At 36.1% G+C, this 17,222-nt stretch overlaps 1 protein-coding gene across 1 annotated transcript in view; it reads right to left on the reverse strand.

Annotated features, from left to right (window-relative positions):
• The window catches only part of LOC134649775 (uncharacterized), a 77,155-nt gene extending 60,144 nt beyond the window's left edge, over window positions 1-17,011 (reverse strand). Inside the window, exon 1 of the mRNA XM_063504604.1 lies at window positions 17,000-17,011. Coding sequence (XP_063360674.1) covers window positions 17,000-17,011 — 12 coding nt within the window. The remainder of the gene's footprint in view (window positions 1-16,999) is intronic.
• Window positions 17,012-17,222: the final 211 nt, after the last annotated feature.

Below are 17,222 nucleotides of genomic sequence, written 5' to 3' on the forward strand. Positions count from 1 at the left end.
AGTATTTGGTTCATGCATCCTATTATGGATTGTTCGCGAAAATGTTTGGTTGCTGTTCAAATTTTAAAGCAAACATATGCAATGCAAGCATGCTCGCGTAAATATTGATTTATGTGGAGTGTTTAATTTTCCTACTCTAATGCATAATGTTCTTATCTAAGTCTTAATATAGTTGTATTTACGCGCAAAAGCTTTTAAAAACAGCTTTTGCGTACTGAGCATATATTTTAAACACCAAATCTAAACTTATTTATAATCATAACCCTGGAGCCTTTCAAGTGTGTCTCGTCATACCTCAAGTTTGAACCCTGATATGATAAATTACGTCCTACGTTTCATGTTGAAATTTTAAAAGTCCACGAAGTTCATCTTAACTGAACTGAGGAGGCTTAAGGACTTAATATATTTATTTAAATACCGACCGAACCCTACATTTTATATTTAAATATCCATTACATCGGAGAGAAATAAACTGCTGACACATTTACGTTATCTTGACGACTTTTCCGGGAATCGCGAATGTTGCTCCATTCCGGAGACATTTGTAATTATATTTGAGCTCGAGAGACAGATACGAGGTAGGGTTTGCTCCCGGGAAATACCGGTACCGAAAGTACCGGGAATTCCCGGGATTTAGAGCCAAGCAAAGAACCGGGATTTCAAAATTAAAATCCCGGTACTCCCGGGATTTACGGGACTAACATTTCCGGTACAATATTTGACTGCTTTATGTTACATAGCATAAAATATCATGTTTTATAAAGAAAATAAATAAGTATATTTTATCAATCTAAGGCTGATGGTAATACTTTTACGGCTGACCACTACATTAAAATAAATAAAAAAAAGTCAATGGGTTTGACAATGCCGACAATATAAAATTGCGTAATTTGATACTTTAAGGGCATAAATGTTTGTACGATAAATAATTTTATACGAACAATTAGTTATTTCATATTTGTATACTAACTAGAAGCAAAAATAGAGACAATTTTGTAATTAATTAAATACTACTTTTAATTCAATTTCAAACACGGTATAAGAAACTCACATATGATAATGATATTTTAAATGAATTAATAATTCTGGCTGAATAATTTCTTGATTTGTCGTATTGATAGTTGTGTTATTATATGTTCGAAGGTCCACAGTCCATTTTGAACGCATGCGAAAATTATCATTTTTTTTATCCTTTTTCACAAAACGTCTTACATATTTAAAAAAAAAAGGATGATATTACTGAGCCACAATTCAGTTTTTGCCTATCAACAAAGATAGTAAAAATATCATGTAGTTTAGGAAAAAAAAAACAAATTATATTAATAATTGTGTGACTTAAAGACACATATTATTACAAAAGAAGTGTGTACCTTCCCTGTGCTACTTTTTTATTGTTGTAAGAAAGATTCGTGGTCGTTTTACGCTTTTTTTTACTGAAAATTGATGTGAAAACTGATTTTTGAAGGCAGTCCCGAAAGTACCGAAAATACCGGGAAATCCCGGTTCCATTTTAGCCCGGTACCGAAAATCCCAGTTCTTTTAAACAGTACCGGTTCTGCAATCCCTAATACGAGGCGACTGGCGAAAATACGTGTCATTCTTATCATTGCTTATTCAGGTCAAAAAATACAAGATTCCTGCAATTTTACTGTGTTCTTTTTCACAGAGAGTGACGTAGCATTGTTATGATGACGTCTCTACGAAAAATACGAGTCATAAAACAAAAAAAAATATACCTAATTAACACTAACCAAAAAAAGTACCTAAATACGTATAAATCATGTGAGGCCAATTTTAGCGTGATCGCAGTCCTTTATGAAAAACTAAAAGCAATTAGTACCGTAATATGGGGTGAGTAGGGTGCGCGGGGAGAGTTGGGTTATGAATGGAGAGAGAAGGGATGAAAGGGGGTGAGATGGGATTTTAAGGCTACTGCTACAAAAATAATGTATTCCAATTTAAAATGGAGCTATAGTAATACTCATAATAAAAATCGATCCAACAATCTTCCAAAATCACCTTTGTATGAAATCCCATCTCACCCCAATTACGAGGGACTACGGGGTGAGGTGGGATTTCCTGTTTACCGTCAAAGTTATGAAATGGAACTACCCAAAATAAAATAAAAACTAAAATACAAACGTCCGGAACACTTATTATATATGTCGGCGGCCGATCGTAAGATCAGGCAGATCGTAATGTTCATGTGTAATGTTTTGACGATAGTGACATTATACCAATATATAGGTAGGATATTAGGTTCGTTAGGTTGCTTTAGATGCCCGAAGGGCAAACTGCCCAAAAATAGGGAACGGGTCAAAGATTTTCACGTTTCACGATATACCTGATCTTACGATCGGCCGCCGACATATAGGTACACCATTCAGTTTGTATATGTAAAAATAAAATGTTATCAAGGTTTGAATATCAGTTTTGCCCCTACTCACCCCATTTTTCGGTACCAGGTACTAAATCCTTTCATCGAGCTTTATAGTTTAAACCTCCTTTATTCGAATTGGGAGCCCATAATCCTAAATTGCGTCCATTTGTTGTCTACTGCTTTCTAATATTATGCAAAATACATGCATGCCAATTTCGACGGTTATTACCTTCCGTCGGCAAACTGATTATTTAAAGGTGATTACCGTGCATAGCCATTATCCCTGAAATCTGAAATCTTTAGGAAGGTCCCTATTTATTACCCAGCTAAAAAAAGTAATACGACTTGAGTAAGTAATAGTAGTAGGTTCACATGAAGTTAACATAAATTTAGGTACAAAGGCGAACTTATCCGTATAAGGGATCACTTCCAGCTAACCATATAAGTAATAATCCTTTGTCTGCAACTCTGCATAGAATTAGTTTGCTTCTTAATGATTTCTGCAATAAAAGGGTATTCTATGTATATCCTTTCTCAGAACTTAAATTATATCCATACCAATATATCTTTGACTTCGACTGTACATAGGTACCTTCCGTTGTGTAGTAACTTAACTCAATTTTTATAAAGTGACAGAATGCTACCTACCTATATAATAATAACTAATAACTCAACCAACTTAGTTAAATTCTCCCTATCCTATTCTCCTATTTAAAACTATTAGTCCAGCAAGTTACATAAAATATAGTAGGAAAATCAGTAAGGCTTGCGATAGTTCGGGCGATAGTATGGAAGCACATTAAGCCAGGGATAAGCCACGAATCGCTCGTTAAGGAACACGTGCTCGGCCATGATATGGATACCTTTGTACTAATAGACTTAATATAGTAGGGTGTTTTAATAAGAGGCTTTGTAAATCAGGGCATATTATTTAGGAAAAACCGGCCAAGTGCGAGTCGGACTCGCGCACGGAGGGTTCCGCACCATCAACAAAAAATAGAGCAAAACAACCAAAAAACAAGCAAAAAAACGGTCACCCATCCAAGTACTGACCCCGCCCGACGTTGCTTAACTTCGGTCAAAAATCACGTTTGTTTTATGGGAGCCCCACTTAAATCTTTATTTTATTCTGTTTTTAGTATTTGTTGTTATAGCGGCAACAGAAATACATCATCTGTGAAAATTTCAATTGTCTAGCTATCACGGTTCGTGAGATACAGCCTGGTGACAGACGGACGGACGGACGGACGGACGGACGGACGGACGGACGGACGGACGGACGGATGGACGGATGGACGGATGGACGGACAGCGGAGTCTTAGTAATAGGGTCCCGTTTTTACCCTTTGGGTACGGAACCCTAACTAGGTCGCGGTGACATTACGCGTTAAATTATACTTTGTCAAGAGTTGCTTGTGACTGGAACAAAGATAAAAATAATCATTATAAATTATCTTAAAAAGAGGATATGTGTAGTTTTTTCTTTATACTGTTATTAACAAAGTTTTTCATTATACTGCTTTGACAGACTATAAATACGGTAGGTATTTATAGTCTGAAAGTTTCTTTTTACATAGGTAACTATGCAGGTTTTTAACTATGCATTCACGTATAATCGATTTTTAACACGTCGATAGACAAATGTAAGTCATAAAATCTACGACAGTAATAAAACGGGTTTCTAGGTCACACGTTTTCAATAGTTAGGTACCTACAAATATTTATGCACTGAAAAACGAAGCTAAGCGCTGCAATTGTATAACAATGATTCCGAGGCTCTTTTTTTACAGACGCATACATTTTATTGTAATTAAATGCGAACCACTGTAGGTATTGAAATTATTGAAAACGAGGCTTACTCTCACATAAACAATAGTATTTTATACAATCGTGATATAATGGAGAGCTTTTCAGTCGAGTACCGTGTTTAGGCAACGAAGCTTGCTGAGTTGCCTAAGGAAGGTACGAAATTGAAAAGCTTGATTATATCACTATTGTATACAATACTTTCTCTACGAGTCAACAAAAAAAATACTTAAGACTGGTAGAAGAATCATATATGTAGGTAAAAAAACCAAAAGTATACAGCTAAGATACGCGAGCAGCCGCGATACCTTCATACTCGTACGCGACCCGGCCCCCGCGCCCGGCGCCCCGCGCCCCCGGCCGGTTGGTCAACGACACCTTCTCGTAACTCATGAGGCCCTGGTACTTGCTCCGCGCTTTCGATTGGTCAATTTCATACTGTATCGAAATGAATATTATAGTTGCCTAAACAGTATCGAAATGAATATTATAGTTGAGTTGGGGTCCCATAGTGTAAAAAGTATGCGATTTCACTTTGGTATACGAAGTCTTAATTCAAGCATTGCAGTCGACGAGTAGAAAAAAGTATGTTTTAGGGGCCCGATAACTGGCGCGGGTGCACGTAGCGAACGCACGCACGCGGGCGCTGTTGTGGGTAAAATCCGCCACACGCTTCCGCGCCAGTTAGCGGTGCTCATACTATTTTAATTTTATTAACCTTCTCACCCACTCCAGCTAGCGGACGCCCTTAGAGTAGACGGATTATAAGGCGGCAAGACCTGCCTTAGAGGTCATAATTCATGGATAGGGCGGGAGGCCAATTAAATCTTACATTTTGATATCAAAATGTTATCTGAAAGATGACTCGGGGCGCGATTCGGATTTTGAACTAGACACCAAGATACCTACGTCAACGATATTTTTAAGATCTAGCCTGTCAAATTTGACATTTCCGCGATTCTGGAGATACTCTTGAACGATTTCCACGATGTCTAAAACGTCTCGTTATGTATTTTTAGATCTCAAAACGATTTTAAACGATCTTAACACGATAATTTAACGTAAAAGTGACATTTGTAGCCCGAATTGAGCTGCAAAAGATATCTAGTTGAAATCTAAACTACCAGGTGTCTAGTACATATCGTATCGTTCTCTTCTCTAGAACGGATCTTGTTTTCCGAATACCGCGGTCGCTCGCGCCAATACATGTCCAGATAAGTACGAGCGAAATGAACGCGCTAAATGTTATCATTTATCTTCATCAGAATGTAAGTTTGAATATGCCTCAAGGCTATAGTCCCCACGGGCCACGCAGGCTTAAACGCACGCAGGCAATTCAATTAACAGTTGTTTAATTCAATTAACATTATTATTTTTCCACGGCAGCACTTCTGATGAGGGTATCATTCTGAATCCCTAACAACGTTTGTCCTAAAGTCACTTGCCCTAACTGGTTTGTCCTAAATGGGCACATGCCCTAACGATCAATTGTCATAACGATTATTTTCCATAATGTAAGGTTCTGAAAAATCGTTAGGTTTTAGAACTTGCTGCCACAAAAGTGGGTTAGGTTAGGGTTAGAACTGCGACCCTCGCAAAAAAGAAAATATATTTAATAACATTAGGATAAGCAATCAATAATTAGGGAAACCAAAATTAGTATTTTTAGTGTTAGGACAACTGATCATTATGACAAACAATATTAGGGAATGCAAAGATCGGAGAAAAGACTTTAGGGATTCAAATATAGATCCTTCTGATGACCGTGTCACACCGATTAGGCCCTTGGTCCACGATATGTGACGACATGTGACCCACGTCATTTGTGACACATGTCGAAGTACTTGTCCTTGGTTGCAAGATAAGCTACTGCGTAAAAGTTCGCGGGCTGTCCGAACGTTTGGATAGCGTAGGGTTGCAGAAAATGTTAAATATTTACATTCCATTGCAAACAAATTAGTAAAAGGGTTTTTACAATACCTTAACCGTATCGATCGGGTATACCTATATCTAGTATTAGGACATGGATCCAGGATATGACATACCTGTAACAAAAATTATCGAACGAGCGAGCGAAGCGAAGCGAAGCGAAGCGAAGTTCTTACATTCGACTTTGAACACGCGGCTGGCTAGCGGCACGTCCCGGCATTTCGATGTTTTTAAGCTGAACTGTCAGAAGATAGTTTGATACTCAATAACTTAAGTAAATTTGTTCTAATTTAAATGAAATTGGGTAATCGTGTAGTCGAGGGCATTATATTTTAGTCATTAAATTATGAGCAAGCCCGATCAAGAGGTTATTGAGCTAGAAGAGCTTAGAAGGCCAAAAAGCTGTTTGTGAGAGGTCTTGCTATTCTGGTCAATTTTTTGCAAGAAACATGGTCGAGTTTAGTATCAAATGAAAGTGCTCGACTTACACTTTTATAATATCGTTTTTAAATTTACCATTTTGAAATAATTAGGAAGATAAAAATAAAATAGAATAAACATAATATATGTATTTGACATTTGACAGGAAATATTTCGGCTTAGCACAGATACAGTTTATTTTAATTTCTATGGTGGTGACTTAAATCCAGGGGAGGGACAGCCGTATACGAAGCCCTTTATTCGAAAAAAATAGCGCCATCTATATTACTTAACGCTAAACTTGTAAATGGTGCTTCAAAATTGATGCAAAAAAGCAAATCTTGTCAGTAGAAAAAGGCGCGAAACTCAAATTTTCTATGAGACCATATCCCTTCGCGCCTACATTTTTTCTACTGACAAGATCTGCTTGGCCAACTATATTATACATACTACTCTTTGCTTAAATCAATCACCTTGCAATAAATCCACGCGATCTTTGATCCATTGCCGCCTATAGAGCGACATAAAATAGTAGAAATTAAATAAAATGGAACTCAAAAATGTCCATACTAAATTGTTGCCATGTGTAAGTTACGTAGAAAGTGGCGCCCTCATTTATTTTTTATTATTTTATGTCGCACTGTACGAGTACCTAAGTAGGTGCAACAAAGTCAATCGCTATATAATTTTTGGTTAACCGCGAGTTCTCAGTTCGGGGCGAACTACTAGTTTAATTTAATTCAAATACAACACGATTAAGACCTTCTTAAAAAGTGCACAATTTACTCCTTAAATACATACTATTAATAAATTGAATAAATATCAATAATTTTATTACGATGCCACCAGAACAAGAAAAATATTTAAAAAAATGAAACATTTTTGAAGCGAAAACTTCTTTAGCGGCGCTGGGCACTTTTTAAGGTGGGGAAAAAATTATAAACTCGAGACAGCGTATTAAGGCGATCACGTGACCGTAAGCCCCGTAAGGTGGCCACTCATAATTTAAATGGCATTTAAATCAATAAAGAAAAACTCAATGTTATTTGACATTTATGTTGCGGACTCCTTTTCAAGACTCTTTACCTATGTTCAAATAATTTGACGTTGTCATGGCAGTATGTAAATAAACATGTCAATGAAAAAGTGTGATCTTATTTGAGAATGATAATAATATATAATAAATAAATAGAATACCTCCGCTAAACGTATGTATCGTGTTACCGGGCGTCGGTAACATAGTGAGGTGAGTTTTCACTTCTATCAGCGCTCCCGGAGTGCAACCGTTGTTGCTTGATTTTACCATGTATATAACACGTTAACACAGTGGAATGTACGAACAAACGACATCCAATATTTTCGTTCTAATTTTTATTTGTAAATCAAATATACATTTAATAAAATATACACATCATATAGGCACTGGACCTAACGATCTGATGATGATGTATGGTTAATTACGAGTTACACTAATTGCCGAAGCGAACGTATTAAACAAACCAATTTTGACGTGACAGAAAACCCTACGCTATGTTCCATTTAGGGAAGTGTTCGCACTCTTTTAATGTTAGCATGCCTAATAGTCGCTCCACTCAGCATATGGACTTGGAAAGGCTTTTAGAGAAATGTGTAATGAAAAGTAATTGCACGTTCATATTATATGTTAACCCGCAAAATAAAGTGATTATGTGTGTAGCTAACGGTCTCGACCCTTCGGACAACTTTAGAAACGTAAAATATAACACCAGTTAGATTTTAATGCCAGGCTCTCATTGAGCTTTGAAAGCTTAGTAGGTAAAATAAATATGTTAATACTCTTTCTCATTTTTGCCTATGTTGGAGCTTTAAAATGTATGATATCTGAAGTGGAAACTAGTTATTTTTAATTGTTATTTGAAAATGTAATAATTAAACATTTATGATTCGAGTTACCACAGGGTTACCACATAATTGATGACTTACAAATACATACAAAATACAAAAACAACACAGACTGGTAAAAAGAGATTCACCTCTTCCCCATTCACTCAATCACTATGAGCTAATAGAACTTAACGACTCTAACCTGTTGCGTGCTTACCTAATCGTACTTATTAATCAACAGGTTACGAACTCGATAAGCAGGGGGCCTATTCAACTCTTTAGAAATACAGGGCATGTCGTGTATATACTAGTGGTAACGCCAACATCCCATGAACGGTAAAAAGTCCTGCAGTTCAGAATTTTGTAGTCCTAATAAAATGGTCCTTTGAATAATTGCGTAATAAAATAAGGGTGCGAACTTAAATACGTTTAGTTGAGATATTTAAACGTTCTCACTCAACAATATGATATATATTAGCTTATAGCCGGCGTCGTCTAGGCGGGGTCATGTCAAAATATTTATCCTGCAATCCGAACAGGGTAGGTTTATTACATACATATTGTATGACGCAACCGCAGAGCTCGTAAAGCTTTGAGCTGCGACATGTTGAAAAAGATAGCTTCTATTTTTAGCTACGGCACAGACCATAAAGTACAGGCAGTCTCGTTTAAGTAATGCGACTACTTTAGTGTGAGAGAATGTGCAATATACGAACATAAACATGTTGGGGATGTTTAAGTAGTTATACAAAAAGGAGTGTGTGTGTGTGTGTGTGTGTGTGTGTGTGTGTGTGTGTGTGTGAGAGTGGAGTAGCAGTATTATATTTATACCGGCAAAAGGTGCTATTTCTATTCGCCAAGTTGGGGTATACACCCAGTGTTTTAAGGAATGTAAATCTAAAGTACAGTCTAAAGAATGTAAATGATTAAGATTTGGACATAGGCAAAAATGTACAAAGAGTTAGCGTAATAAAATTCCATTTATGACAATTAAAAGACATCGGGAAGATGTAATAAATGAAACTATCAGAGAACGACCCAGAAAATATTACCTAAATTGAATCAGGTCAGGTTGCATTGCTTTAACCCTTTACCACGCTAACATTTCGAAAATGACACTCATCGAAAATAGAAAAAATGTTTGAGGTGCCGTATGTGGGAAATATTTATCTTTTCATTCATTTATCCAGGTAATTACAACACAATATCTAAACTTAATTACAAAAGTATCGGTAAACCAGTAAGGTTTGTCTCGATACTCCATCCGCGGTAGATTTTATACAACAATAGAATATCTTTTAACTTAAGAAACTACTTACATTCATAACATGCTCAACTTAACCTGGTAAAGGGTTAAACAAGCTACACCGAGAATAATAAGTACCGTAAAATGGGGTGAGTAGGGTCAAAACTCAAATTAAAACCTCGATAACATTTTATTTTTACATATGAAAACTGAATGGTGTATATAATAAGTGTTCCGGACGTTTGTAGTTTAGTTTTTATTTTATTTTGGGTAGTTCCATTTCATAACTTTGACGATAAAGAGGAAAACCCACCTCACCCCGTTTTCATACAAAGGTGATTTTGGAAGATTGTTGGACCGATTTTTTTTATTATGCGTATTACTATAGCTCCATTTTAAATTGGAATACATTATTTTTGTAGCAGTAGCCTTAAAATCTCTTCTCACCCCCCTCTCAAACCTGCTCTCCCCATTCATAACCCACCTCTCCCCGAGAAACCTACTCACCCCGTTTTACGGTACAAAGGAAAAAGTTGCAGCTAAAATACAAAGGAATATGAGCTCATTCAGTTCATTCAGTAGTTGAACATAATAACTGTGAGGCTTAAAAAAATTTTTTTCAAGAAATATAGAAATTTCAATAAAAGCAGTACAGTGTGGGGATCACCCACACTAGGCTCAGCCTGTAGCTTATTAGGTCACATCTCATCATCTCATCACTGCTTGGATGACGGAAGTTAGTTATACTGGAAGTTATACTCGTATGCATTATTAGTTATTTTATTTAACTTTGTCATCCCAGCATAAAAACGAGGATGGATTTTTGAAATTTGTAAGTAAACCTATTATCGGGTTACCTATATCAGTTATATGTACTTAACTGATATAACCCGGAAATATGTTCACTTACATACATATTGTGTTACGCAACCGCAGAGCTCGTAAAGCTTTGAGCTGCGACATGTTGAAAAAGATGGCTTCAAAAAAACGAGGATGGAATTTTGAAATAGGTTCACTTACAAATTTCAAAATTCCATCCTCGTTCTTTTTGTCTCACTCAGTCCGCGTGTTTTCCTGTTGTCTCAGTTCAACTTTTAACGAGTAGTTTCGCATTACACTGGTCGTAAATGCAAAACAGAACTGTTAGAGTTTTTCTTAAAGAAGTTGCCATTTTAGAGATTTTCCTGAAGCAGAATGTTTTACCTATAAATTCAAATAATTTAGAATAGAATATAATCAACGAGTGAACGAATACTAGCCACCACAACTTTAAAAACTTAACTCACTTTAACTTTAAAATCGGTAAAAACTATGCGTGTGTGCTAATCACTTTCGTGTCACATGAGTTTGAGATGTTTAAAAAAAATTACACCAATATTTAAACAAAAAATTTGTAATAAGGCCTTAATAAAGTCAGCTTTACGTTGGATTTAATAATGTATTTGGGTCATAAGCGGTAGCAAAAAGGAAATTTAACGATTTAATAAAATATAATCTCTGAACATTTCATCTTTAAAGCTGGTACAGCAAAAAAATAAGCTTTATGGTCCATTTATTTTCTGATGTCTACAGAAAAGACACGTCACACACAATCCTTAACTCACAATAAAAAGTTTTGACCCGTTTATTAAAATACATTTTTGGGGAAGTACAGTCATAAAACATAATAATTGTCCCATGTTAACATCGTAGGTTATTCCTTATTCGGGAATTACGATAATTTGTATCACTTCATCGAAATGTTAGGCTGGCGAAAAATCAAATATTGTATTAAATTCCTAAGAGCTAATATTGAAAACTTTTATCGAACGATTTAAAGAATTTTATCAAATGTGTCAAAGAATTCAGCGCGATTGGTGTGCCTCCGATTCTGAGTAATACATTATACGCATATTCTATTATAACCATCGAATCGGAATTTTGTGATTGACAAAATGTAGGTATTTTCATGCTAATCTGCCTAAAAAGGACGCTCGTCAGTAACACATACGAGACTAGCCGAGATGGCATAATACAAGTACACTAAACTAAGTCTAAAATATGTTGAGGTGGCATAATAAACTTACACCAAACTAAGTCTAAAATAAGTTACGCTTCATAAAATGTATTACATATTTAGATAGCCTCTGTTACCATAACCTCTAGCCGCCCAGAGACCTATAAAAAGGTCTCCTGTTCCATTCTAATTTGAACTTTGTGTTGACACAAACTTAAACATAAGGCTGTTTTCTACACACTAGCCTGCCACTCAGTGTGTAAGTGATAGTCCCGCTGAACGCACGTCGACGAGAATGGCTCCTGTGTTATCAAAGCAGTCGGTAGTCGCCAATGAACTGACTGGAATTGCCCCAATCGTACTACACATGTAACAACCTAGCAAGGCGGTAGATACAATCTAGGGAGCTAGGAAGGTCTTGCGCCCCTGCCGTCCTGCTGCAGGCCCAATCTAAAAATTGCCCCTGCTTCTCTACACACATCACAATAGGCTACATGACAATTTTTTTTTATGGTACCAATCGATCGGGTTTAATTGTTTTTAGGATCAAATGTCTATATGGGACCCATTGCATTAAAGTAACACAAAAGTCAGAAATTGTAGTCAAAGTCCGACAGTCGCACTTCACTCGCGTAACGCCCTATACAAAACGGCCAGAGGCCGTGACGTCATCGCCCATCTTGTAGTATGGACAAAACAAGAAAATTGCGTTTTTGTCGGTGAAATATTGCGTTTATGTATATAGTTGCTATACAATATTTTTTTTTTTGAAATGTAAGGAATCGAATGGTACCCTTACTATTATCGTTTTTGGAAGTTAAAAAAAACTTAAATTTTGAAACTTTCAGGTCCTGTAATTTTGTAATTTTTGAATATTTTATTTTAATATCCACATTATTGTGATAAATTGCTCGTTTGCTATCTATTTTACTAGATTTTGTTATAAAATTCAACATGTGTCATCATCCCTATTAAGGAAGCAATTAAGGGTCCAATTCCAATATTGCTCCTGCGGCAGGTGTGTGAGTGGCCCGCTTAACTCGGCAAGACCCGTAGGGTAGGGGTAAGGGTGTAAGTGAGACCGTGTAGATCAAAGTGTGTTATCTCCGAATGGGCGACTCGCCAGCCTGCCGTGGTCTGATCTAATTAATTACACTATTAACGCTCACGCCGGACGGAAATTATTTCTCTAATATCTCTATCTAATGTAATTATCAAATATCAAAACAGACGTGAGGAAATGTTACGCATTTTCTGTGTATCTCACAGCATAATAATATCTTAATTAATAAATAACTACGCAAACTTTGACTAAACCAAAATGTTAATTGACCAATTCTACCGTCATCGAAATCTGACAAATTGTAACAGAACTATTATACCGGAATTTCAATTATACCTTTAACAATCAGAAACTGATGGTTATTTGAGAAATTCGCGTCGTAATTATATAAGACGTATTAATGAATTTACATTGGTTTGCGTAACCTAATACTAACTTACCAGAGGGTTGGTCTGAAACAGTGGCGGCCCGAGGCCCGAGCTCTTGATCAGGGTAGAGCGAAATCGGGTTTTGGCGCCTTTCGTTGAAGTTTTCAAGCGTATTTTGGGCCCCCGCCACACTCGCGTCTTTTAAAACTTTTTTTTTCTCGTTTGCCATTTTGGCGCCTCCCTTGCCATCCGGCGCCTAGAGCGGCCGCTCCACTCGCTCTACCCTAGATCCGGGCCTGGTCTGAAAGTTGTTTGCTTGCAATATTATTCAGACAACAAACTTAGATACAATTAATTTGAATATTTCAAGTAAAGTCCCTGAAGTCTACCTACTGCCATAAAGATGCCTTCCTGATCTGATCTTTACAATGGCCATATTGTCTGTAGGTACCTACACCTTGTTGCAGTGGCAATATGCCACTATTTGAACTAGAATGCTATACTAACAATACGTACCTACAAGTATATTATCAGATTTTTGTAGACAAGCAGATATTTACCCTATCGTAACGATTCATTCAATACACTCTTAAACGGTGGTAATATGGATCTCATGGTCTGAAATAAACAATTATTTTTTTTAAGCAGACTTTCAAATCTAGCTACGACGGAAACTTTCCTGGATAAAATATTTACTTGTTAGACCTTTGGAAACCTTTTAGCATTGTTTCAGCCGGTACTACAGGCTATTGTTTGAATAACAAAGTCTTCTATAACGATTAAAGAAAACAATGAAGCGTAATTGCGCCCTTCCTTCGTCCTTCCTCTATTTAGGGTACCTGCTTACCATCTTTTGTTGGAGCCTGTTGAGGCTGTGTTAGTGACTTAGTGATGTGCTGTTGTCGGGAATATTTCCGTCTTACCTAGAAGTGGAAATGATGGCAGATACCCGACTGACGGAGTTTTATTTCAATACTCCAACAAAATCATGATTTGCCAATTGTTAATTTGCCAATTATTTACTTGTAAATGAGCATTATGTTTTATTAACTGTTTTTTATAGGTATATTACCAAGTTATTGAAGTAGATCCCAATATGCGTACGTTTTGTCTTATATTAATATACTCGTACCTAATTAAAGACAATAGGAACAACGTTTCAAGGTTATCATTTCTTAATTTTTTTTTGTTTATCTTTTATAAATAGCTAATATATATAATTGGAGCATACTTTAGCGTTCAACAAACTGTGATGTTTGATGCCAAAAGGAGAAGGAAAAAATGGGAACATTACAGCAATATTGTAAATAGGATTATAATACTAGTGTTCGCACCAACACATCAGTAGGCCGATGCAAGTGAATAGCCTGCTTTATTGAGCTCATTCATAAATATTATGCTGATAAATTCACATCTGGGCTTGAAATGAAAGAGGAAGTTTTTCAATCAGCCACGGCTGTATTAAACAAATTAGAAAAACCGGCCAAGTGCGAGTCGGACTCGCGCACGGAGGGTTCCGCACCATCAACAAAAAAAAGAGCAAAACAAGCAAAAAAAAAACAAGCAAAAAAACGGTCACTCATCCAAGTACTGACCCCGCCCGACGTTGCTTAACTTCGCGGTCAAAAATCACGTTTGTTGTATGGGAGCCCCACTTAAATCTTTATTTTATTCTGTTTTTAGTATTTGTTGTTATAGCGGCAACAGAAATACATCATCTGTGAAAATTTCAACTGTCTAGCTATCACGGTTCGTGAGATACAGCCTGGTGACAGACGGACGGATGGACGGACGGACAGCGGAGTCTTAGTAATAGGGTTCCGTACCCAAAGGGTAAAAACGGGACCCTATTACTAAGACTCCGCTGTCCGTCCGTCCGCCCGTAAAAAAGGAAAAGTAAACTGAGCGCACGAAGAGCTTTTTAGGTCAAAAGTTCCTAATAATATTTATCCTTTTCAACGGCAATCGCGTATTTTTTTAAAATTAGGTGTGAAATACCGACACCGCTGTAAAAATTAGCTGAAAAGTACCTATTTCTTTTTCCGTCAGTTAAAGGGCGTTTTTTTTTAAGTTGTCCCCTACACTTTTTTTTTTAAATTTGGGATTTTTTATGTTATTTTTACTCAGAATCACGAGCTCTTTCTATCCTAATAGGAGAAAAAAAGTGTCCCAAAATTTCCATACATTTTTCGATCTTTCCATTCCGCGGCCGCCAGTCTATGAAAAATGGTGACGGAATGGAAATAAAAACCTTAGGACACTTTTTTCTCCTATTAGGATAGAAATAGCTCATGATTCTGAGTAGAAATAACATAAAAAATCCCAAATTTTTAAAAAAAGTGTAGGGGACAACTTTAAAAAAAAAAACGCCCTAAAATACCTTCTTTCCACTTGCTTGCTACGACTACGACGTAGCGCTACGGAATGAGTCGCACAGTGGAATATTACCTGAATATTACTAATTATTTGACAAGGAAGCTTATTTTTTTTAAATCACTACTTGATTTAAATTGACGCGCAGTACAAGTGTCAAAACATATCAAATTATGTTACGATTTTTTAAAAATAAACCCCAAGTCATTTTATAGCCTGAAAGACGTCATCTATAGAAACATCTATTAGTGGTTGTACATTTCAAAATCAAATTCAGTCACTTTGAATTTATATTAAACTAGATAAGATTCGAGATGAAACTCCATCGTATCTCTAATTAACAATTCCTAAGTAAAATGCATTTCTAACTCAATTATATACGTCCTCAAATTAGCAAAGGCGTCTACGAACACCTACGCATTTACGGCTTTGCTACGTGTTTAAACTTTATGATTGCGGCAGTAAGGTTGATAATTCTGTGTTTTCGAGGAATAATATGTTACCTTCTGGTTTGAAGCTTGATGCCCTGAAGCTACATTATTGACGGTACGCCAACGCGATTCGAGGAGCATTCATCCTCATTTGTTTTGCCTAGGTATACACTAACATATATATATATATATATTAGACGGCAGACAAAGAAGAAAGAAGACATATATTTTATCGCTTTTTCGTACGACTACTTATTAAAATGTACAGGTTATCTTAAACCGTAACACTTTTCTTGTGATAAAAACTTTAATAAATATCATATTTAATTGGCTAAATTTTAACGGAAATTATCAAGATACAACTCGACGTAAGTAGGTCGGCGAGAAAGCTAAACAACATCCAACTTGATATATTATAACGAAAGTTTACGCCGAAAACCATTCTTTTCCCGATACTGAAAAAGGAAATACATTTTGACTTTAATATTACCTATAGGTAGGTATTAGGCAGCTTTGTTTTGTCTTGCACAATTTTAAGCATTTTTATAAAGAACTGTTTTTAATTTACTATATTAACAACAAGCAGCCGAGAGAAGAGGTTGTTCTACGCCGATTCAGCAATTAATTGCTGTTCTGCTAATTGATATTTATTTAACAGTATAGATAAAAGATAAAAAGATAAAAATAAGTTTATTGCACATAGAACAGGCAGTACAATACATAAATTGTTGTGACAACGGGTGGGTGCATAGCGTGGGTTAAATAGTACCGAATTTCCAGGGGTCCCCCCCCCCCCCGCACTAGGCTAGGCCTGTACCGCGGGAGACCAAGTATGCATTTGTATGTCATGAGTGACAGTTGGAATAATAGAGGAAAAAAATAATAATTTATAACTATGAACTAAAAGTACATTGTCTGTTAGTGAAATAAATAACATTACATTACAGTTTTACAAAAACTACTTTCCTAGTGGACACAAGTTTAGATAGACTATAGAGTTAACCAAACTACCCTTAGAAGTAATTTTTCAGTCTCCTGGTAGTCCAGTGACAATAACCATTTAAAGAGTGAATGACAGTGAATGACAACATAACGACACTCGCTTGCGAAGCCTTCGAAACTGACCTGAATCCCCATTTATACATTATATAAACCTAACTTATACATGTTTATTTATACATTTATATTATAGCGTATTGAACGTACAGCCTTCATTCAAGTAATAACTTAATTAAGTTGATTTCAGTATTATATTTACTCTGACTAAAATCTTTTAATTATAATTAATGCTATAGCATTAAATCACCATGATTAAAGAGAAACTATTACCATAGAGGAATTATGAGAT

This window comes from Cydia amplana, chromosome 7 (assembly GCF_948474715.1).
Source record: "Cydia amplana chromosome 7, ilCydAmpl1.1, whole genome shotgun sequence".
NCBI lineage: Eukaryota > Metazoa > Arthropoda > Insecta > Lepidoptera > Tortricidae > Cydia > Cydia amplana.